At 40.9% G+C, this 24,288-nt stretch overlaps 1 protein-coding gene across 2 annotated transcripts in view; it reads right to left on the bottom strand.

The window, feature by feature from the left end:
• Nucleotides 1-24,288, bottom strand: part of cadpsa (Ca2+-dependent activator protein for secretion a) — a 171,814-nt gene that overhangs the window by 71,417 nt on the left and 76,109 nt on the right. For both annotated transcript variants that reach the window (XM_035152991.2, XM_047339451.1), the window contains exons 9-12: nucleotides 22,317-22,383; nucleotides 15,879-15,987; nucleotides 13,096-13,308; nucleotides 3,564-3,700 (exon numbers count right to left, since the gene is read on the bottom strand). In XM_035152991.2, coding sequence (XP_035008882.1) covers nucleotides 3,564-3,700; nucleotides 13,096-13,308; nucleotides 15,879-15,987; nucleotides 22,317-22,383 — 526 coding nt within the window. The remainder of the gene's footprint in view (nucleotides 1-3,563; nucleotides 3,701-13,095; nucleotides 13,309-15,878; nucleotides 15,988-22,316; nucleotides 22,384-24,288) is intronic.

Here is a 24,288-nt window from a genome sequence, read left to right on the forward strand (position 1 = left end):
TGAAACATCTGTTCGATGTCTGCAGTAACAGCAATCTGTTCACGTCAAAAATGCATCAGAACTCCCAGCAAACTGCTGGCCAGGTATGGTCTGGTCAGCAACACATTGTTAAGACACACTCCAAGATGCTTGGCGCTGGAGTCAAACACAACTCGAATTTGACCTGATTTGCAGGGGTGATACACTAGGGTGAATATCCCTAAATTGAAGACAAAAAAGCATTCTTCTCAGCCTTTCTTAAGTTAAAGCGACTCAGAGCATGCTCCCTGTTGTTCATCAGAAATGGCCTTAGCATACAGAAGGGGAGTGGGGCTTGAGATTAGTGTGATCATTTGCCCCTCTGGAGTAGGTGATTCAGACCAGACTTCAGGGATATAGTTGCACTCTGTGGCTCTCCTGCCAGACATTTCAGTGAGACTTGTATATTTTCTGGAGCAGAGTCTCTAGGCCTTCAATGCCAAAGAGGTGAAAGAACTCCAATCTGGACAGCGATCGGTTGCTTTGGTCATCAAGAATAGCGTAGAGTCTCATTGACCTGTCCGGTTCTCCCTCAGGAATCAACATGATGAGGCAGAATTTAGAGCAGGAGCGTGGGCCGTTATTTCCTCCACAGACCTCTGTACACTTGGAGTTCATGGTAGGAGATGGCTCGCACTCCTCCTTCCCACCATTCTCTGACTAAGGGCTCTGATTATCCCATGTAGCTGGTCCAGGGTGAAGTGCGGCTATGTGTTTATCACTGCCGCACCCTTTACACTGAAGTGCTATTTTACAATCTTTGGCGAGATTTTGGCTTGAAGAACAACAGCTTATGCCAGCTTCTTTGAGAAACGCCTTGCTTTCTTCGATGGTTTTGGTTTCCAAGCCTCTACAATGTATAAGGGGGTGAGGTCTTTTGTGGAGTGTTGGAGTCAGATATGGAGGAGACCTCTGTCCTGTTTGAGGAGATGAAGTTTCTGGAGCTACTCATCTTCTTTATTGTATTGTCCAGTTTTGTTGTTGCAGCAGCTGAAGGGGGCCGAGAGAAACCGCGGTCGTTGCGTATGTAGGCTTCTCTGCAGATGAAGTCAGCAAAGTAGGTAAAAGGTGGGAAATGACCATTGTTCTGTGGTTGGTAATTACTACCAAGAGAGATCCATTTTTCTTGTAGAATGGCAACTTCTCCACTATTGGGTTCAGGCCTCTTTCCATATCTGGGCAAATCAGTCCAAGTAATTTGCCCTCACGCTGTGCTGATACTAACATCCTGTAGCAAGTCACCAAGCCCTCTAAGCTTCTGATGATCCGTCTTGCTGATCTTAGGAAACTTCTCCACTCTGTCGAAGAGAGCCATCTCTATCATCTCTGGTGACCTGTAACACTCCTGAAGACAAGACCATGCCATTTCCAGGCCTTGTTTGTTGACATGGACAGCTCGATCCTCTTGATGTGTGTTGAAGACTGTGGGACTAAACACTTGGTTAGCAGATCGAGCTCTTCTCTGCAGGTAAGTTCTGTTCCTTCAATGGAGTTCAGGAAGCTTGACCTCCATGCCCAGAAGCTTTCAGGTTGATCTTTAAATTTGGTGAGGCTGGAGGTCAGCAGTTCCCGATGAGCAAGGACTCTAGAGATGTCACCGAACTCTGTTCTGTTAGGGGCAGAGAGAGTACAAGGAGCTTCTTTTTGGAGACTGGACAAGACTGGCTGATGTAACCTCATAGGGTGGGAGCTGTGAGGGGTAGCATCAGGATCTGGCTTCACTAGCTTGGTGGTCAGAATGTGTGGTCTAGTCCCATGAAGACCACTATTGGAGAGATCTGGAACAGCACTGTCGAGGGCTGCAGGATTGCTTTGCTGAGGCTGACTATGTGCCTGGTCAGTGAGAGTAGGCTCTGAAGCTATTTTGGAGTAACCCAACCATTCACTGGTTCTTTGTCGTGGTGACTGAGGTGGAAGAGATCCAATGCTGAAATCTCTGGAGCCTCTCTCCATTTCTACTGCTGTAGACTTGAAAACTTCAGCCACTGCTTCTGCTGCTTGCAATCTCTTGGTTTAGCTTTAGTGTAGCGAGAGCAACATCAATTTAAGCTTTTTCATTCATAAGATTTCATTCTCTTTCTGTACGAAAGCTTAGCTCATGATTTAGCAGCAGCTAAGCAAGCAGAAGACCTGTTCCAGCTTGAACTGGAGCCGCCAGCTTCAGACCTAACTACAAAGCTCTCATCTGCTAATGGAGATACCTGCTGTTCTTATACTTGTGTGAGTGGACTGGCCCAACTGGAAACACTGATGAAGACTATTGCTCTAGTTCATGAAGGCGCAAGCTGTGTAGGCCCACTGTAAACCGCTTTTTACTGTTTTTCACTATTCTGGCCCCCGAGTGCATAGCAAGGCACACATCACCAGATAGCTCAACAATCTAACCTGCTAACTTGACTAAATGGAAATGCTGTACTTTTAATAAATTTAAGTAGAAGTGCACATTGACGACACACTTTATGCTCCTTTGCCATTGAAGCTAAAAAGTGCAACTTTAGTCAAATTAGTGTGTGCCTTGCTACACACTCAGATGCCTACAGCATGAAGCAGTGCATCTTCTGCTCCTCGCGATAAAAAACATTTAAAAATAAGATGAATGGATGCAGTCAACAGAAATGCTGGAGTGCTTTTATTTTAAAATGGGTAGGCTACAGGAAGTGTTGCAAATATTTATGTTAGCGACATATTCGAAAGATAAGCATTAAAACTGTGCTGAAAGATAATTTTGTCTGTCTACTCTGCTGTGAACCACGTGTAGAAAAAAACATTGAGACCTCAAATCTTTAGAAGAGCAGCTTGACTTCCACAGCAGAACAGCAGCTGAACTGGTGAGGCAGCTCTTATCTGTTAACATGTGCGCGGAAATGAAAAGCACGCCATACCGCAGCCATTTTGCGACGCAACAGCAGCCAGTGTGGCACGGGTGTCAGGTTTAGTTGAAGCAGGAATGGTGGTGCACCATTTTACTAGGCACCAACAGGTCCAAATGGAAAAGTCATCAGAGGGAAAACTTAAATGTGACTTCAAAACTAATATTTTAACATTTGAATAAGTCAGAGACATTTTGGAAAGTGCTGTGGACAAGCAACTTCAAACAATGTTGATGAACAAGGACAGAGAAAGAGTGGATTCCACAAAATATCAGAAGATTCTGGATGTAAATGTCCTGCAGTCATTCAAGAAAATTACAATCACAATACTGTGCAGTCGGAACACAAACTGAATCTGTGTTATGCTGTGTTGACCCAATTTTCATCACTGGATAATTTTTGTCAATCATAATGGTACATAATACATAAACAGCAAATACATTGTATAGACAATAGCTGAGTTATAAATGGATGTTGAAGAGTACCAGTGCCACTGAGTAACAGCTCAGACTCAACTCAACAACTTTCTCTCAGTGAATTTCCTCCAGCTTTTTCTATGCATTATACGTTAGAAATATAAATCCTTTGGACATGTGCAACCTAACAATGCTTTTTTCATTCTTCCATTACTTCTGTGTGCACTAATGACTTCATGAGTACAAAACTTTTCCTTACCAAGCAGGAGTAGGAGTCGTTGAGCCTGTGGTCCAGAGTTAGGCGCTGCACCAGTTCAAAGAGCGAGGCATGGTCGAAGTTACAGGGGTTGGCTGAAATAAACTCATCCATACCATGCTTCTGGGCTCGATCAGCATCTATACACACCGATTTACCCATCCAGTGAGGACAGAGATAGAGACAGAGACAAATGCAGATGTCAAATGTTAGAGCCTGGTTGAAAGTTGATAATAAAGGTCTGGTGTGTGTGTGTGTGTGTGTGTGTGTTCTACGATTCAATACAATTTATCTGAAATAATGGACTAAAATGTAAAATATATCAGATACTAATCCCACTGAAATTCTTATTTTAATGTTCTATCAAAAGCAGTCTTACAATGAGAGATACTATGATCACATAGAAAAAATGTGGTCCTGTGTGTAGCAAATGATTCCATTATGGGCCCATCATGCAGGTTGCCAGAAAAGGTGAATTTCCAGACATCTTTTAGGAGTTGAGGGGGATCTAGAGGTTGAAGGTTAGTTCTAAGGTCTCGGGGTATGTTTGTGTCCATGCATATTCATGCATTCATCTCCATACACTTCAGTTTTATTCTACACAGCTCTGGGTTTTTAAAGTCAATTTTTCTCTGACTTGACAAGTGACTAGACTGGTTTTGCACTTGGCTGTGAGCACTGCCAAAACTCTTGTAATTCATATAGCAGTGCACATCCTTTTTTTTCTTTTTTCATCTATTAAGTGTTAGAAGCGTCAACAACCCCCTATTTTCTTGGCTGCCAGTTCATTAATGTTTGGGGTTAGGCTCTGTGCTGTGGAAACCCTCAAGATGGAGTGAAGGTGTGCATCAGTGAGAAGACTCCTGTGTGGGTTTTTGTTCATCTTCATCACAGAGAAAAGATGCTCACACAGGTACTGTATTCAGTGTTATGCCAGTTCACACTTAAAATTAACTAGTTCACGTTCATAGTTAATTTTGTACAATTTTGAACTAAGTTCATGGTTCCAAAATTGAACTAGTTCACGTTCATTTGTTCCATTTTTTATTGGGACGATTTAGGTGACAAACTTACGATCACGTGTTTAGTTATGAATCGATGGTGTCAGATCATGACTGCGTGTCGCTCCGCTCATTTTAACACTGAGTCCTGACTGTGAGCGTCACGTCTCGTGTTGTACTGAGCAACATGTTGACGAGTCATTTTTCATGACGTTTAAATGCAGTCTGCAGAAACTCCAGGCTCTCACTTGGACATTTGCGTTCAGACATACACCTCCTCCAGAGAAACTGCGGAGGATCTCCAGAGCCAGTGCATGTCTGAAAGCAGCTCAAGTATCCAGATGATTCACGCAAAATTGTTAAAAATTTAAATGTGATGGGCACTTCTCACTCTCAACAGTTGCCATCTTGCCAATGTAGTGAAAGGTGAAGGGCCTCCAGCATATTGGCAAGCACATGGAAATGGCAGCAGAGAAAGGATATTTTGGCTGATGACAACCACAGTCACAAGCTGTGATTGTCATTTCCAGTAATTATTGATATGATACTACAATACCTTGCACAACATCACTTGCACTACATGTGAGTAAGTATCTGATTTGTGACACAAGAAACTGCATTCCCTTGTGTCCTATGCAGTATACAGTTGACACAACAACTTTTTGGTATGACTTCCACAGTTGGCAAATCCTTCAACACTGATTGGTTACTGTCGTGACAACCTTTAAAAAAGGAGACAAACAGAAGTTTTTAGTAAGTTATTTTCCCACTGGCCTTATTAAAATGCAGTGGTAAAACTGAATACACTATAGATGGCCCCAATTGGAATGGGCAAAGGACATAGCATCCTGACATTCAACCATTCTTCGTTATCTGTGACCTAAAATGTGATGGCAGATTTCCCCTTGTGTTCTTGTTCGTGTGTTATGTTTACATCAGGGTTCAAAGTGAGAGAATCATCTTCTTTTATCATTTTGCTGACTGCCACATCAATAAAGAGGAGGAGTAATGTAGCTCTATTTCTATTTTCTACACACAGATCCTCCACTCTGCATCCAATGGCCCCAAAACATTCAGTATGGAGTGACATGGCATGGGAGCCATGTGAAGTACATCATAAAGACGGCATGTTGCAACTGTGAAATAGACTAACCAACATGCTTGATAAAAGACTTACCAAACTATTTATATGCAAAATTATCAAATAACTATTCTTGGGCAAGGGAGCTTACAAAATATGTAGGAAAGCATGTCTCCATATATACAAACAAATGATCATGTAGTGCTGATGAAATTAAAACAATATTATTTGAACACTATAGAGAAAAATGGTCAGAAGATGTTCTCTTAAAACCAAAATTCAGAACGAACAGTTTGATAAAGTGTATTTACCATGAGAACCATGTCACCCTTAACCTGAGCTCAGAGGTCTGTTTGTGCTCACTTGAGATGTGGTATCCTGCCTCTGGCGAATGAAACCAGACACTTCCACTCATATCCAGAGGAAAAATAGAAAGTGTCAACTGTGTGATCTTGAAGAGGTTGAAAAATTGAATGCGCATTTTAAAGTCCATTATATCATAACCTTAGATTCAGGCTTTTCTTTAAAATGTCGGCAAAAATGTATGTCAAATGAATGTAGACTTTAGTTCCTGTTTATACAGTGTTAACTGCTTGCATCACATTCGATGTGTATGGGGAACAGTCAATGCCAAAGTTGTGTTTCATAAATATAAATACAGATTTTTTTGGGGGCTGTGGAAAGGGATTGTGTTTTGGTTGTGTGGTTTTAACAATCTGACATTTATGGAGGTGTAGGCTATATGTTCTTTTGCTGTGATTTTGCTATTTCACTTCAAAAATAACACACAGCATAAGGTTTGATTTTGCAATAACTGCATGGCTCATATTAGATTGTATTTAACTTAGAACTGCTCTAGAATAGACGGTGTGGACTGTGTTGTCTGTCCCGTCACTAAGAACAAACTTGGGACACATGTGAGTGAAGGTTATACCGAGCCATACAACAGTCAAGAGATTTGTCAGCCAACGTCCTCTTCACTGCCCAGTAAAGGCACCCCAGCTGTCAATCAACAAACAAAACAAAGAACGGGATGCTGGGAGCTGATTGTGTCCCCTCAACAAGTTCCACCCTCCCCCCAAAAATCTAAAAAGGTGACATTGTGGTGCCCCTTTGGTCTGTAGCTGGTGGCTTGTCAGGTCTGTTTGATGTGAGTGAGCGGGAGAAGAGGCGGGAGGGCTGGACAGTAACATGCAGTGACATTAGTCACCCCGTCCGTCTGGGCAGGGGAAGGACTGCCCTGACAGTGATTGATGGCTGCTATTCATTTATAGATCCAGAGGAGAGGAACCGGGAGGCAGTGGACACAATGCTGGTCTTGGGTTTGATGGTCAAAAGCATTTGGGGCTATTGAGAACATGGCCTGCATTAACTGTGGACTGACCAGGAAACACATTCAAACACAATGAGATATATCATAGATTCCCTGATATGTAACCTCTCTCTAACCCAAAACCACTTCATGAAGAAGATACAAATTCAATTTTTTTGATTTTCAACAGTATTGAGTTTAAAACATCAGAGGTCTCACCTCTTATAGGGAAATAGGCCTACTTGTGTGATATACACATGTTCTCCTGCCTCAGCTCTGATAATGGCTCCAACAAGATTAACCGCAGCTGTAAGTTCTTCGTGTTACTTCATTTTTCAGTTTTGCTGTCTGGACATTTGATTTTTCCTGCCAGTCTACAGTCAATAATTCAAAATCATTACAAAGTGAAAACATGTGATCAGAAATGTTTGCAAATGTATTAAAAAATTAGAAACTGAAAACTCTTATTTTATTTTATTGAAACTAGTTCAGATAGTTCAGGACTTTGAAAAAGCTATAGGTTTTCATGGGTTTAGACAATGAACTGTGAACCGACCCGGGACCTCTCCGATCCAGGTTTTTTAGAGCCCGTTGGATGTGGGTTGTTTCCCATTTCGTTTAAGCGGGTGCTGCCTCTGCTCAACATTATGGGCTCGGGTTCAGAATTTCTTGGTTCTGCATTCTGGGTCCCAGTTTTCAAATAATAGGCTCTGAGTAGTACACGTCTGGGTCTTTTAGACTTTGGGCATGGATTATTGGTCCCATGCAGAGTGAAGACGTCTGATAAAGGCCCTTTTGGCATCAATTGCAGATTTTGAGTCTTCCTGGGTAAGATCTCTACAATATTTGCACACATGAATTAGTTAATAACATTCTTTCCAACACATCCTCTCAAGCTCCAGATTGGATGGGAAGCCTTTGTATGCTGACATCTACAGGTCTCTAAAAAGATGTTGAGTTTTAAGTCTGGGCTTTGTCTATAAGCCACTCAAGGACAGCCAGAAAATCCACTCCAGCATTGTCTTGGCATAATATTTCAATGTCAATGTCATGCTGAAAAGTGAACCACTGTCTCAGTCTCAGGTCACATGCACTCATGAGCAGGTTTTCTTTAAAGACCTCTCTATATTTGGCTTTATTCATTAAGTACAATGGACATCATGGTTTGGTTTTGTCCTGAATTCTGAGAAGTTGTATATAGCTGTGTGCCTAAACTATGTACAATTAGTTAAAACTAACACATATGGACTTACATAGCTATATGTGAGATTTCAGGCTTTGGTTTTTGCAAAGAAAATACTGATGAAAAAAAAACGTTGCCATTATGTCCGTTAAAATTAAATCATTGACACTAGGAGAGTGTGAACAAACTTTAAGGGGTCTGAATACTTTCTGAAGCTTGTGTAAAAACTAATTAACTTTTTTTCCAACTGAGAATATTAACAAACTATTGTTTGCAAGTAATCAAATCATCAATTCATATTTGTGGTGAAACAAGACACATTTTATATTGTTATAATATCCCAGTCATAATAATGTTTGCTGAACTATAGGCTCTTAAACGTAATGCTTATGAACTAGACCTTTTACAAAACATTACAGTGGTTTCATTATCAGCCTAATAAAGACTGTTAAGAGGAAAATCAGGAGAGTGGAGAGAACAAAGAGTAGCTGTGTCACTGTTGTCATTCTGTTAGGAGATGTGTGAACAGAATAGTCTAGACACCTGTGCACCAATCAAGAAGTTAGATTCTCAGCAGATTCCCAGTGTAATACTGTGTTAGCTACACTAAATTCTATAGTAGATAATCTCCATGAATCATCACACCCAAGATAACTATTGAGAGCACCGTCAAAGTTCACAATTGAAATACAGCACTAACAGGTGTAATATAGTGTAATAGGTGCATATGTCATAAAATTAATATGAAATGGTTTTAGACTTTGACTAACTAGACTTTGCCATGGACTTTTATGTGAAGCACTTTGTAACCTCGTTTAGATAAGTGCTATACAATTGAAGTTATTATAATTATAATTATTAACTGTATCTTATCTGCAAAAATTGATACAAATAAATATGTGGAGGAAGCCTATTATTTATAAATGTGGCCATTTCCAACCCAGTCTCCTATAGATTGCTTTTATATAAAACTGGAGGATATGTAATGGCACAAATCATGTTCAGCTGCAACATTCTGTTTAAAAGCGCTAAGTATGACGAGTTCAGTGTGTTCATCGAAGTTATAGGAAAGGGTTAGGGATGTTCTGATTGGTTGAGCAAACACAGAGCTTTAACACCAGCGGCAGTTCAGATCCTCTCTTGTGCTTCAAGTGAGCGTTGAACCCTTAAAGGGATAGTTCACCGAAAAATGAAAATTCCCTCATTACCCACTCACCACTATGCCGATGTAGGGGTGGAAGCCCTGACATTCATATTCAACTCGAAACAGCATCATTACTCCAAGTTATTTCAACACAAAAGTCCGCAACCTGAAGTAGCGATGTTAGCGGATTTAGTGATGCCAGCGGATGTAGGGATGCTAACATGCACCCCGCGCATGCCCTTGGCTAAGGCTTGTGTGCAGTGTGTGTGTGTGTGTGTGTGTGTGTGTGTGTGTGTGTGTGTGTGTGTGTGTGTGTGTGTGTGTGTGTGTGTGTGTGTGTGTGTGTGTGTGTGTTTCCGGTGTCTGCGTGCAAATGTAAACGCGGTGGTGAGTCGATAATGAGTGAAATTTCCTTTTCTAAAGGTTTATTTCCATAAGAGGATACTCTCGGAAAAATGAATCATGTTGTATTTATAAAGGAATAAGCCAGAGACTGCTTTGATATATAGAAGAAGTAAGGGGATAATAATTTGAAAAATAACTTGGCAAGACATTATTATAATCTACATTTATGATCAAGCACTAAATATGTCAAAACAAATTCAACTCTGAGTCATCCCAAGAGTGAGAGAGAGTCAATTGTGAAGATCCATTTCACCTCTCAGCAGCTGCAAACAAAACTCTTCATTTCCTCTTATTTGTTACAGTGTTTTAATGTAGTCTATTTTGATTTGGGTCGGGGGTGAGGCGTGGGTGGGATGTTATATTATTCACTGCACTGAGCCAGGTGTGAAGCGGCAAGTAGTTATTTGGTAACATTGACTGATTGCTGCCTGATTTAATTGTGCAGCAACCACACTGTATTATTCATGGACTGGCACTTTTAACTTGGTAATTACCAGCTGGTGGGACTCAGTGGGATTCCTGTGGTTGTGTCAAAAACAGCTCACTCAGTAAATTCACCTACACTAATGCACACAGGAAGCACTTTTATTTTTTTAATTAGGCAAGTTGATGCATTTGTCTTTGAGGAAATTTGGTTGCATTGTGCATTTTGTTATCTACATATACAGTCTGCTGAAATTTTCATGAAACTTTTAGTTTTTGTGTGAGTAATAAATGGCCTCTGATTAGCATTGAAGCACATTCATCTGATAATCCGGATGGAGTAACAGATTCATGCAGCTGAATCCAGCTGTTTTTAGTCTGAATTCTCACTAAGACATAAATATGCATTCATACTTCCACCACTTGTTGTGTGTGTGTTTCCAGAGTGTTGGTGATGGTAAAGTTGTAATAGTACTCTACTTTTTATATGAATATTAAACATATTTTAAACGTGTTAATAAATCTTTAAACTCTAATGATGTGTTTGAACACAACAGGTCTTGCCTTTTGTTCCAGTGGGAGGGGATACGGTCCCTCTGTCTGTCATATCAGCAAACAAGGCTAAAGTTATTTGTCACTGTCACAAAATGGGGGAAACCATGACACCAAACTGGATACTATACAGTAAGGGCAGAATTCATTTGATGTTATTTGGTTTGCACTGTTGCCTGCTCCTTTAAGGATCTGTGAGGTTGCTATGGTAATGGTAGCACTCTGAGGGGTTAAAAGTTTATGATTGTTTTGATGACGGCAGTTGATTTCTGCTGTTGTTAATGAAGTTATGTGATTAAACGCTCAAAGAGGTGTCCAGCAAAAGAGAAAGTTACTGTCTTCATCCTAGCAAGTGGAGACCTTGGTTTATTCTGGATGTTTTGCTTCAGCTACCGGAGTTTTGTGCGACGTGAGCGTCATTCCGTTTTGCTCAGGCAGAGGCGCAGTTTGCACTCAGAGACATTATGCTAAATGCCATTAATTATTAATATTGTTATCGCAGTCCTTAGTAGTTCAACAGCAGGCAGAGTAGAGAGCATACTACAGCAAGAAACTTTGGGACTTTCTGATGGCACACCAGCTTGTTTCTCTGCATGGCCTTGGCGACTGCAAGCCCTCTGATTTAGTGGATAAGATGCTGTCTGTCCCGGGAGGCCAGTAGTTGGACTTTCCCCTTAGGGGTCTGTTTCTGCAGCAGCTGCTCAGGTATGGGCTGCTTTGGCCAACACTGTCATTACACATTGCTGGGCATTGGCTGAGGAGGCCGAGTTGGGCTGAGGAGGGCTGAGTTTTTTCTGGCTCTGCAACAAAGTCTCATTCATCATACGGTTTCAGCGGGACAGAAAACAGTGCAGCAAGCACCCACTAGCTGCCATGAGCACTAGCTGAGCAAGTGGGCTGCTTTTTTTTTCAGGACATTGTTACAGCAAAAGTAGCTATTCCCCTCCTGGGTGCTGAGTTCCTGTGTTTTTGTGGGTTGTTGGTGGATATCAAGGCCATGGGGCTGTCTAGCATGCTCTCAACTAAGTTCCTCCACCTCCTGGGCTAGTTCCAAAGTCTGACACAACCCAACAGTTCATCCATCACAACCAAACATGGGATGGAACATCACAAGCTTACTACAAGGCATCATTTGTCGTTCCAGGGTCTTCACCGCTGCATATGGAAGCAAAGCAGGGCGGTGGTGGGCGGCGATAGCCTCAATTGTATGTTCATCATCACTTATACCAAACAGCAAGGTGGAATAAACACCTGAGCAACATTCCTACTTTGAACAGGCTGTGTAACAGGTTCTATGTACTGTCCTTCCCTTTCTGGCTCTCTTTTTTTCATTTATTCTCTGTTCATGTATACAATCAAGTGCAGCACTTTAAATGTTCTCCTGGTAACAGTGAAAGTTTGAGCTTGTTTTAGAACAATGCCATATCTTCGCTCTCTCAGCAGCTGGCCAATATTTAAAACATAAAACATTTGTATATAATCAAAAACAAACTTTACATGAATATGAACACACTATTTTGTGTGTATTTTAATACTAGTTTAGTCAACTCCTGTACAGATTGCAAATATGTAGACAGAAACATAGCCGAAGAAAATTATTTTTGCACACAGATCGCAAAGAAGCTACACTATTGTTTTTCATGTATTTACTAACACATAGAAAGGTACTAAACGAGAAGGAGCGACAGATAACAAAGGAAGGAAAGAGAAAGAAAGTGGAGGAAAGCACTTACCCTCCAATCCAGCTACAAGATAGCAGGGTCGGGGTTTAAAAGAAGAAGAATAGGAAGAAAAGGAAGAAGGAACAAACAGAGAAACATAAAGACACACAGCAAAGCCACCAACACCTTAACACTACAGCAGTTCTACAACAAACAGCAAAGCAGCACACAGAAAAAGAGTAACAATAGCAGTTGAAAACATATAAAGTACATAACCAGGAAGAAGACAGACTATGACTTCATTAGCTAATATGTCAAACATGTTGTGTGGACGACAGCACATTGGAGAGTGAGACACTGAGCATGAAGAGAAAGAACTAGAAACTGTGAGTGATAATAAGAAAACGCCTACACTTATTTTCCTTCTTCACATATTACAGTGTGATTCAAGACATAATAGAAGATGTCTTCTCAGGCTACAATAGGGCTGATGTAAAAACACAAAGTTAAATGGGGCTGCAACAGACAAGAGTATCCTATGCTGACTTTTCGTAAAACAATGTCACGTTAAGGTGCCAGTTTCTGGCATGACAGGGGCCTTCAAGGTATAAAATATTTGTACAAAGTTTAATGAGAAAGGTGAATCGGCAAACTAAAATGAATGGTACATCATCAAGTTAGCAAATAAAAAAATCTGAAAGTCACGTCTTGGCAAAGCATCAATGTGGTGTGAGAACTAAAAAGGCAAAGAAGAATCGGAGGTGAAAACTTACAGAACTGAGATATGGGTGCATCAAGCTGTGGTGTCGTGCCCCCCCTCGAGTTGAGTTTCTGGACCTGTGTCGGAGGAACTGGCTTGTGTGACTGGCCAGTAGCTCGGTACATGGCCTGCACCCATAGGATCCGGTCCTGCTCATCATCACTGGCAAAAATGACAGTGTCACCCTCTTTCACAGCATTGAAGAATGTCCGACCGCCGTCCAGACCTGAGAGACGAACGAAGGAGGAGGTTGATTTATGTGTTATCTGGATCCCAGATTCCTATTTGTGGAATAGAATACATTTACTTCCTGGTGTGGGCCAAATGAAAGTGAATGTAGGTTCTTAAAATGTTTGCACCCACGGAACGTGAGGCTGCTCTTTAATTGGTTGTGCAGATTGTCCATGGGAGGCCGCTATATGGGCCTCGGACACCCCCACTTTCATTTACACCCAATAGGTATTGATTTACGCTTTTTTTAATCTAATGTGATTGGTCGACAATCGACGCCGACTCAGGTACATCAGCCGTCAATGAGTTACTTCTGCTGCGAGCTGACTGGCAAAGATATGGCAACTTCAGGTGGAACTGCAGAAAATCCTTTTCAAAAACACCCTTTCACAAGAAAAGAAGAGGATAAAGGAGCTTGGACCAACCCGATTTACAGATTCAGCAGCAAGTGATCGAGGACGAGCTTACACCGGGGCTCCTCCTGCTCTTGTTATGAGAAACAGAGGTGACTAACTGGATGTGCTGTCAGTAATGTATTTTGTTGCTTTCCCTGTTTGCTGTTTCAATGTGTCGGCACAGAGGTACTGTGGACAACAACGTGGGTGCGAGACCGAAAACATCTCTTGAAAGTAACGGCATGAAAGTTGCCACAGTCATCACAACAAGCCTACATATTTGCAGTAGGATTAGCATTGCTCAGCAGTTTGATGAAGTCTAGAGGATTGACATAATGTGTGTTAGATTCGATTAGATTAGATAGAACTTTATTTATCCACACATCGGTGAAATTCACAGTGTTGTGTTGAGTCTGGCTTCAGTTTGTCCCCCCCCAAAATTACCAGCCATCACTGTTTGCTGGACATTTAATGACATCACTGGCGAAGTTTCTAACTTTTTCCCAACCATCTGATTGTACCTGCACTTGTTTCATTTCTTGGTATCATTTAGATACGGTTAGCTTCTCTCTCTCTCTTCACCAAGAGCGGAGGCAGGGCTCACACACAACACACACACACACACACACACACACACACACACACACACACACACACACACACACACACATACACAGCGGAGCAGTGGAGCAGTGGAGAGACAGGTTAAGGAAAGATGATGATTTATTCAAGAGCAATTTATTAATTCAATATATTTAAAAGATGGACTGACGTGAACCCCACACGTCTGAAATGCAAGCCAAAACATTTTTATTTTTTATTATCTGGCTATATTATTATATTTTTAGGGGTGATAAAGAGGCACAACTCACCTATGACTAAAGGTTACAGTGTCTCACATCGGAGGAGCAGCTGATCTGTGTATGGCTGTTAAAAGGGAAAAGTCCACCATATATGTCTGTGTCCCATTTTGATGAGCTGCTGCATCATCAACAGAAAGTCGGTCAGTTTGTAACAGAGACTGGACTTTGAGAGTGTGCCAGCAGCGAGGGCTGTACGCTGAGGAGACGGGAGAGCAGGGGTCAGGTGCCAGGCTACAGTCAGAAGGGGCGGGGCAAGATGAGGTTGTGTTCTGAACTGTCATTTAATGCTCAGTGTTGAATTTGACACAAACTTTTAAAAATCTGACTATAACAAGTGAGTAAACCACCATAAAAAGGTGTGTAAATTCTATGTTGTATTTAAAAAGGTACACACATGGCATTTACGTGCATTTACCCCCCACTACATCCCTGTACAACACAATAAACAACACTGATATGTGACAAAATACAGACAAACATGGAAGGACACTACAAGAAATTCCCATTGTTTATCTATGCCCCATGATGAAACAACACACATCGTCTTCATCATCATCACCATCTGACACAAGAAATATTGACTGATTGAAACAGTTCCAGTCATTGCATTAGAGAGGTTAGTGTAAGTTAAGTAAGTGAGGATAAAATCACAAGCACTAGTTCAAATTGAAACAACAAACAAATGAGGACAGAGACACAAAAACAAATACACAATATAATGAATGTGTTCAATAATTAAAGGACTCTATACAAATTATTGTGCCCCCTGCCTGGTAAATGCCCATAAACTCACATTATGATTTTATAATACGGACTAACAAAGCTCCTCTCGACCCACAAAAGGAAATATATTGTTTCCAATGAGACTGGGTTACGTAAACTGTGATTAAAAAACTAATACTAGAGTGTAAAACTGACCATTGCATCAGTCCCATTATATACCATCATGTTGTTTTGTATGGGTGTGTTGTTACATAGCAGACATAATTCTCGTAACTTTTTATACGTTTGGCTCTCGTCAGGTAAAAACTGGAGCTACACATGGAATGATAGGATGTCCATCTGATCCATGAAGTAGAAGAGCACTGTATGCTGTCCTATCCCAACAGGCACAGCAAAACTAACAGGAAAGTGATGTTAATCAAGCACAGTGTGTACATACCCATACAGTCATGAAGAAGAGGTCTAACCAGACAACATGTGTGTTCCACACCTGTGTGAACTGTGGCTGTGGCTTTGACCACAAATCCCCTCAAAGTGTGATACTCGTCCTTCACTGCACAGCTGTGTCAAAGTGTTATTGTTACCTGGCTGGGGGTCTGTGTAGTCCACTGTGTAGCCGTCCAGCTGCAGCAGCTCCACAGGCTCGGCCTTCTTTTCTCTGTAGCTGCACATGGCAAAGGTGTACTGACTCACCTGCACCAATCACACAGAGACAGGGCATTACATGCTATGTGCATCATATTCTGTTAAGTCAGATGTTAACTGTTGACCTACCTGCAACCACTGCCACATTTCAAAGTGGTCCTTAGGAGACCTTCCCAAAAATGAATTAATCCTTCATACACCACAACTCTCTAATGTCCAGCAACAACACCTTCAACTTTTTATATTTAGGTATGAATGAAATTTGACATATACATATTTTAATAATCAATTATTCATATGATACTTTATATTACAAGATAAATGGTATACTGGTATTGTTACTTTATTTAATTGTCCATGGAGAAAGACACAATACATGTCACAAATCCATGTTGAGGCACATTTTTTCCAACTTTGCTGCAGGAGGCAGATCTGGCAAGACCAGAAGATGATTCAAAAGCCTCCTCATCACAGACTAAAGAGAGCCAACAAACAATCATCTGAATAGGAAACTTTGGAATGACTTACTCATTTTATCTAGCTACTAATTCTACAAACATCTGTCTGTCTGTCTGTCTGTCTGTCTGTCTGTCTGTCTGCCTGTCTGTCTGTCTGTCTGTCTGTCTGCCTGTCTGTCTGTCTGTCTGTCTGTCTGTCTGTCTGTCTGTCTGTCTGTCTGTCTGTCTGCCTGTCTGTCTGTCTGTCTGCCTGTCTGTCTGTCTGTCTGTCTGTCTGTCTGTCTGTCTGCCTGTCTGTCTGTCTGTCTGTCTGTCTGTCTGCCTGTCTGCCTGTCTGTCTGTCTGTCTGCCTGTCTGTCTGCCTGTATGTACATGTATGTATGTATGAATGTAGAAAGGATATCTTGCAAGCCACTGTATTGTTAGTGCCCCAGGGAAGTGCAGTGCCAAGAGGTGGAGCTGTCATTGTTTCATGTAAATGTGCCACGGAACCCATGAGGAATCCAGGATAAACAGAGTGATAATGATAAATAATGACTAACCAGAAAGCAACTAAGTTGTGCAGAATTGATGAATTTTAGCTGTACATTTTAGCTTAGATATTAAATAAGTGACCATTCCGACCAAGGTTGTTTTTGACTTTCCTTTAAAATTTTAGAGGGGGTCCAATAGACCCCTGTACCACCACACTCAGTGTTACTACTATCCACAGCCTATATTTCAGTTTTCAGGTTTGTCATGTGCACCATACCTGTGGCATGTCTACAGCACACTGTAAATAAGCATCAACACATGTGTAGCTGCTTTGTTTGTTGCTTATTTTATTTATTTAAAGGTGAAATCTACCTGTGAAAATATGTGTTGCTGTGCTGCTTGGAAATTAGTGTGAGGAATATTAACTGTGTGCATCAGCTTGTAGCTTGGTGTTGTAGGTGTGTTGTCGCTACATAGGTGGGACTGGTAAGTGACTCTTAGAGGAATTGACTCATTTTAAATGTAGGTGAGACATAGAGGAGAAGAAGACCAGTTTACAGTTAATGTTTTTGTTTATCAGGTAACAATGTTAGTAAAGGTATTTTATATTTCTCTCTCTAGCCCAATGAAGCTGGAGTGATTTCTGACCACTTTGGAACCCTCACAAATATAGAATAAGCAAGTGTATGTATATCATCTGCAAAACGCATTCATACTGTCAGAGGATGGAGTTTTGAGAACAACATCCCTTCAGTGCCGCCCCCAGGTCAAGCATAGTGAGCTGTTTGCTCCATTCATTCTTTCTTATGGTGTAATGTAATGTAAACTGTACTTTCAAACCTGTTAATAAAAGGCCATTAGCTACCTATACAGCAGTGGTGACCCTGGTCAGTTTCGCTGTGCTCCTGCAACTGCTCCCTATGTTATGAGAAAGGAGGTGCTCTGTTGTTAGTTGTGTCCTGCCTGCTGCTACTGTAGCTGCCAGTCATACCAGCCTGTCGTCACAAATCACCAGGCTTGGCCAATCCAGCGCTGTCGCCACCTCTGCCGCTGCAAGTGGCAGCTCTCACTTTAGCTGCAGCTGCATCCTGTGTGTGTGTGTGTGTGTGTGTGTGTGTGTGTGTGTGTGTGTGTGTGTGTGTGTGTGTGTGTGTGTGTGTGTGTGTGTGTTGGATTCCCCTCCATGTGTGTGACAAATGAGATTCCTCACGACAGCACTGATGAGACCTGAGGCCAAGTAAGGGATGGAGGGAACCGGACCGACTCTCCAACAGCTCCCTGGCCTCCAGGACACCACAAAGGCAAATCAGAGTCTAAACTCCCCCCCCCCACACAAACCCACCCACCCATACCCCAAAACACCAGCCTCATTCTCCCAGTGTCTCTCTCTCTCTTGCAGCTGTCAGTCAGCAGAGAGGTGAGATGGAGAGACAGTGATGAAGAATGAGAGAGGGAGAGAGAGTGGAGGGGGTTGCTGCAGTCGTTTATGTTCACATCATTACAGGAAACACATGGATGTGAATACTGGGGATGATTTGGCATATGTTTTCGAAAACAAACTTCAGTGGCCAAAAGCCAAACTTTGTATCTGATTCCTGACATGTGGTGGACTAGTATATATACAGTGCATATACCTCCAACAGCTCATTCATTCTGTCTGTGCAGATGAAATGTGTATCGCTTATTGAAATAATTGTATTTTTTTAAATTTAAGATTTCTTCTAATGTTGATGTCAATATAAAAAATGAATGCAAGTGAATTAAAATCCCTTGCATTAATCCTAAATCCAATTGTATTAGTGAATTATATAAGTGAATTCATCTGAAATGAAGTCAATTAAAGATGCACTGAATGAAATAGAAAATTATAGAAAAAGAATTCCACCTAAATGGATAGAAATCAAGTGGTCTCAATAAAATGAATAGAACTGAATTAAACTAAGATGAATTCAAATGAATTGAATTCAATCTAAAGCCAGATGAAGAAAAATGTGGACAGATGTGCAATTACATTCAGACAAACCAAGAGCATGACTGGACGTCTGTAATCTGCCTGGATGCTCTGAGGGGCGGCTCAGGACACAAACACTGTACTGATTATGAACTACAGAAGAAGAGGATGAGGAGGTGATCTAAGGACAGAGAAGAAGAGGTGGAGGATGAAGAAGGAAGAAAAGGCTATATGTGGTGGTGCACATCTGTTTCAATTCCTAATATAAAAGTGTGTTGTATTAGGAAGCTGTTAGAAACATTTTACATCTAGGACTATTGTGCACATCCACTTTTGTTTGTGATGGATAGTTGTATTGCGTATTTACTAGAGCTGCATGCTTTAGACATTAATAAATAGCCATACAATTATTCAGTGTATATAGTACAATAAGCACATGGTAAGATATACTTCTTAATTGCTTCAATTGAAAAAAAACTCAAGGAGACAACCCTGCCAACCTTCGATAGGTTGGTTGGGTTAAAACTCTCCTCACAGAAAATATCTGATGGTGGCTTCATTTTAAGATTCAGAAATGGGTGGTATCAGTCTTCTCATAAAACTCAATGCAAGAAAGTGAATAAGCCTCTTTGTCAAATGTGGAACTGTCTTTAACATGTAACAGGTTGAGCCCCAGCAATATTTACTTTTCTAAACTCTAAGAAAGGGTAATGGTCTGTAAATTACATCCATAAAGGACTGGACTGGACTGGGAATAAAGCATAACTTTTTGATTCATTATTCTATAATAAGTTGATTAGGAGTAGTAAAGCAGGTCAAAACTATAATCAAGAATTGTCAGCTGATACTAACCTTAGGTGCTCAAATACACACCACAATTGATTGAAATGTTAAGCTCAGGAAATAAGAAGTGACAGTTACTGTTTGTCATGCAGTCGTCCTGACATCTCTTTTTATTGAAAGAGATTTCTGACTGAAGATGGAATGGATCCAGGAGGGCACAAGGACTTCCTCACTGAACCACAGTTATAAAGTAAAATGATGAAGGGAGGGTATAGTATCAAGAAAAGCTGTGATACGTGACTGTAGAAGTGTTTCATTTTCACATTTAAACTTGAAATACATGATAATGTAGTTTCAGTGCCCCCTTCCTGTGGCATCAGCAGAGGGATCACTGGAAAGTTTCTGAAATGGATTTTGAAAATTGTCTTTGTAAAAGTGACAGCTTACAGTTAGTAGTGGCTCAGGTGAGCCCTGGTTGCAAGAGATCTGCTGGGGGATGTCCCATAATGCACTAAGCACACTCTCTCTCTGTCTCTCTCTCTCTATAGTAGAAGATCAGTCTTCAGAGATTTGACAGATTCTGACAAACTTTAATCCAAATTTCAGATCAATTGAAGTAAAATAGATCATAAAGATAAAGACAGACATGGGAAATAAAATCCCCACAGACAGTTAATATCTACAAGACTTGACATGAACAAAACAGAGTGAGCAAAGGAAAAAATGGCAATCCTGAATATATCTACAATACAGCATCTCTAAAACAGCAACGACTCAGACACACAGCAATGATCAGATAGTGTGTCTGCTCCTCAAAACAAATCCATCCATGCACATACACAAACAGACATAAAAAAAACACACACACACACACAGTCTATTGACCAGTATTTGTCACTTGCTATATATTTAGCTGGGAGCAAATGAGAGGCTTCAAGTTGGCGGCACACAGGCTTTTCTAGCTGCGAGTGTTAGGCCAGCTAGTGTTCACTCGACTTTGTCAATCCCCTGTCAACTTGTAGCTCTGAGACATATCCTCTCCAATGCACAAGAGACAGGCCTCCCCCCACCCCAGCCCACCCCCGCTGCCCACTTCCTAATGCAGAGCCACCAGGAAATGGCTGCTTACACCACCATCCACAAACACACACACACATACACACACACACACACACACACACACACACACACACACACACACACACATCTCCTGACAAAAGCCTGCTTGGCCTCTCCATCATTACTCTGACAGCTTGGCAGAATCTCTCTTTCTCACTGCATACACAACATGTGGCCACTGAAACATTGTAGGTACACAGCAGTGCTCATGTTGACGGCTGCTCCTGGTTCTCCGTTGGATGGGATCTGCTTATGGAGCTCACTGTGCATTCACTTTAGTCCGAATTTGGTCATGAGGTTCATCGTCATGAGAGTGAGCAACAATTTCATGATGTTTTGTATGTTCTCTCTACACTGATAATTACTGCTGCTAGGAATATGGATTCATCAACCAGTCCAGACTTATTTGGGGGCAAAGGTCAGTTTAGCTTTAAAAAAATTGTTTTACTTGATTGCACAATCTGATTATATTTACTCACATTAATAGCAACTGCTGAACAGTGAAGTAGCTTCTCATTAAAGCCCAAGAGTTCCCTTATGAAACTTCATTAAGATTCACTAGGTGGATTTTTAATTGCACCAAATTGCACAAAATCAGTCCCCTTTTTTTATAATATAGATCATTGAATTATTCCATGTGAAATCAGCGAAAATGTCAAAAAAATGCCCTATCTCACAATATTTAATAAAATGAAAAATAATTCCTGGATTCCAAAAATGTTATAGTTCGTTCTTGACTCATATCACATCATTAGGGTTGGTGTTAATTTCTTAAGTAGTTTGACGAATTAGTACTTTGACGTAGTAGGTAATCAAATTAAATGAATTTAAATTGAATTAAAAATCACTTCAATCCTGCTATGCAGGTATACTTCTGTTAGACATCCTAATCTTGTCACATGGTTCTATAGATGTTAAGAACTTTAAAATATCAAACGTTTCTGGTCCTTCAGCCACAGTTTTAAGTTCATCTGGCTCTATATAGGGCAGCAGCTAACTGTCATTTTTATTTTGGATTGTGTTTTTTTGTGTTAAAAACAACATTTTGCTATACCTTTAACATGGTGAAATATGTCCTTTACAATTTACTAGTGCAGGTTGATATATCTAATGACCTTGTTTTCTCCATCTAACGGTCAACAACCTATCCAAAGATAATTGATTAATTGAACAAAAATAGTTTCAGTTAATCTTTCAGTCAACTGACAAATGGATTAATTACATAATCATCTCTTTTGAAAATATAACTAAACAAAACCCAGCAGGGCTCATGATGAGGATAAGCGCTGTGTCTGGTTGTATTTGTCTCATGTTTGGTTGCATCTGAAAAAAAACAACAATCAGTCCAAAACCTTCAGTGTTCCCATCTCCAGCAATTGCCGGTTCATCAGAAATGTATTTCCTGTCATTCCTCGGAGAGTAGGAACCTTATTTACTTTAATACTGCTGTACTGTACTGTATCACTGTAGTGATGCTGTACTGTACTGTATCACTGTAGTGTAGTTGTTGGTGTTTTACCATACAGTACACTGTGTGGCTTTTGTAAGAGGGAGAAATCCACTGCAAACATAACTTTATTAGCTGTGCTCACCTGAACCAGCACAAAGAATCTTTTCTTCCATCTTTTCCACACATTTTTGCCAATGGTCCAAAGATACCTGTGGGATGTAAAGAAGCATTCAGTTAGACAAAGGATGCTGCTGTATGACACTTCATGAAGCTGAACAGGATTACGTTTTTTCTTCTTTCAGCTTTGCCCTGACTGATGAGGCAGGCTGGAGTTACAAAATGGATTAATGAAGTGGTAGTGTTGGGCATCTACTGACACCTCCTGGTTAAATGCCATTACTGCAGTCAGTCACGGGTTCTGCAGTGCATATATTTGAAGAAACCTATATATTACATTTAAAAAAGCATTTAGACCCTTCAGGTTTGTTTTAATTGACATTCTTGACATGTGTCTAGTACTTGATTGACGTCCACCATCTCTCTATTGTCTAGACAAGATCCAAGCCATGAAGTCTCAGAGTTTTAGACGGCGACAAGGGGCAACAATGATGTCGTTGAAGTCATAGATCAGGATGGGGCTATAGAGCCATTTCTGAAGCGTGCCCAGGAGAACTATGGCTGTCCATCCAAATTGAGTAACCAAGCAAGAAGGTAGCTGACCAAGACCCAAACGATCACTGTAACAGAGCTTCAGAAATCCTCTGTCGAAGATGGGAGGATCTGTCAGTTTGCCAAACAGCATTTATCATTTAGAAAACTCTGGGAGTATGAGGAAAAAGCTTATCTGGCCTAATGAGACAATTATTGAAATGTAAGCATTAAATATACAAAGAATACCAGGCACAAATCCATCCAGAATGTCACAGACATGTATGTCTCAGACTTGTTTTTTTAGGCCTCAATCTCCTGCCACTCTCCATCTGCCCACCAGGTGTCCTCAGACTTTCTTCTTGGTCGTCCTCACCTGACTGCCATATCCACCTGCTCACCAGTTTCCTATATTCATCTCCTGGGCTTCCCTACCTCGTCACCTGTGGCCACCAATCCTTGGAGATCTCTTCTTGAGTCTCAGCCTGAGTCCTGTCCTGTCTTTGGTCATTTCAATTAAACCTGGCTGCCTTCAAGCTTCTGTTATTATGAAAACTATTCACATTACTTTTGATCAAATGTGTTAATCCATCAATATAGTTAAAAGGGCATTGGGTCAACTTTTTTTTAAATGTGATGATTATCATTACGGACATATAATGATTTAAGAAATTGTGTGAAATGTGTGTATGTAAGTATGAATGCATGTATGTATGGCTAGAGGGTTTGTTGAACAGAGTCAAATAAAAGAAATCCATCGGCTCCTGGGCCTCATATGGAAAGACAGTCTGGTACTGAATGAAGTGTCCAATAAGGGGGAAATAATGCTGTAGTAATATGGAGTACATGTGTCATTATACTGACACATTGTCTAATTGTACAATTTGAAACAACTGAAGTATTTTTCCCTCCTGCTCCTCCTGCTCCTCCTGCTCCTCCTGCTCCTCCCCAGTTTAAATCACTTTGATATCTCCACTAGCCTGTGTATGTGTCTCATACAGAATACACTATATCTACACCTGGAACTTGCAGGTAAGGGGACCTTGACAAGGGGCGGCTGTAGACGGTTGTCCACAAATCAGATGGTTTTGTTCCAACTTCTCAAATCTGCATGTCGATGTGTCCTCTGGCCACACACTGATCTCCAGACTGCCCCTGATAGCTGTGCTGTCAGTGTGTGAATGGGATGAGTGATACCCAAGTGCTAGATAGTGCTGTATGAGTGTGTGTGTGAAAAAGTGAATTTGAACTGTAAAGTAGCCGTCCATTTACCATTACAGGTGAAAATGTAATTACAATATCCAAAGCGACTTGAGTGAAGGAGAACAGCCTCAGTACAGTCAGACAGCTTTAACGTACTAGATGATAACATCTGTTCTGACTGTGGAGTCCATGTGTAGCCAGTGGAGGTTTATGAGCAGACATAGCATGAGCAAGATGCAACACTTACTAATTAAATCATTTAT

The sequence above is a fragment of the Hippoglossus stenolepis genome, chromosome 3 (assembly GCF_022539355.2).
Source record: "Hippoglossus stenolepis isolate QCI-W04-F060 chromosome 3, HSTE1.2, whole genome shotgun sequence".
In the NCBI taxonomy this organism is placed as follows: Eukaryota; Metazoa; Chordata; class Actinopteri; order Pleuronectiformes; family Pleuronectidae; genus Hippoglossus; species Hippoglossus stenolepis.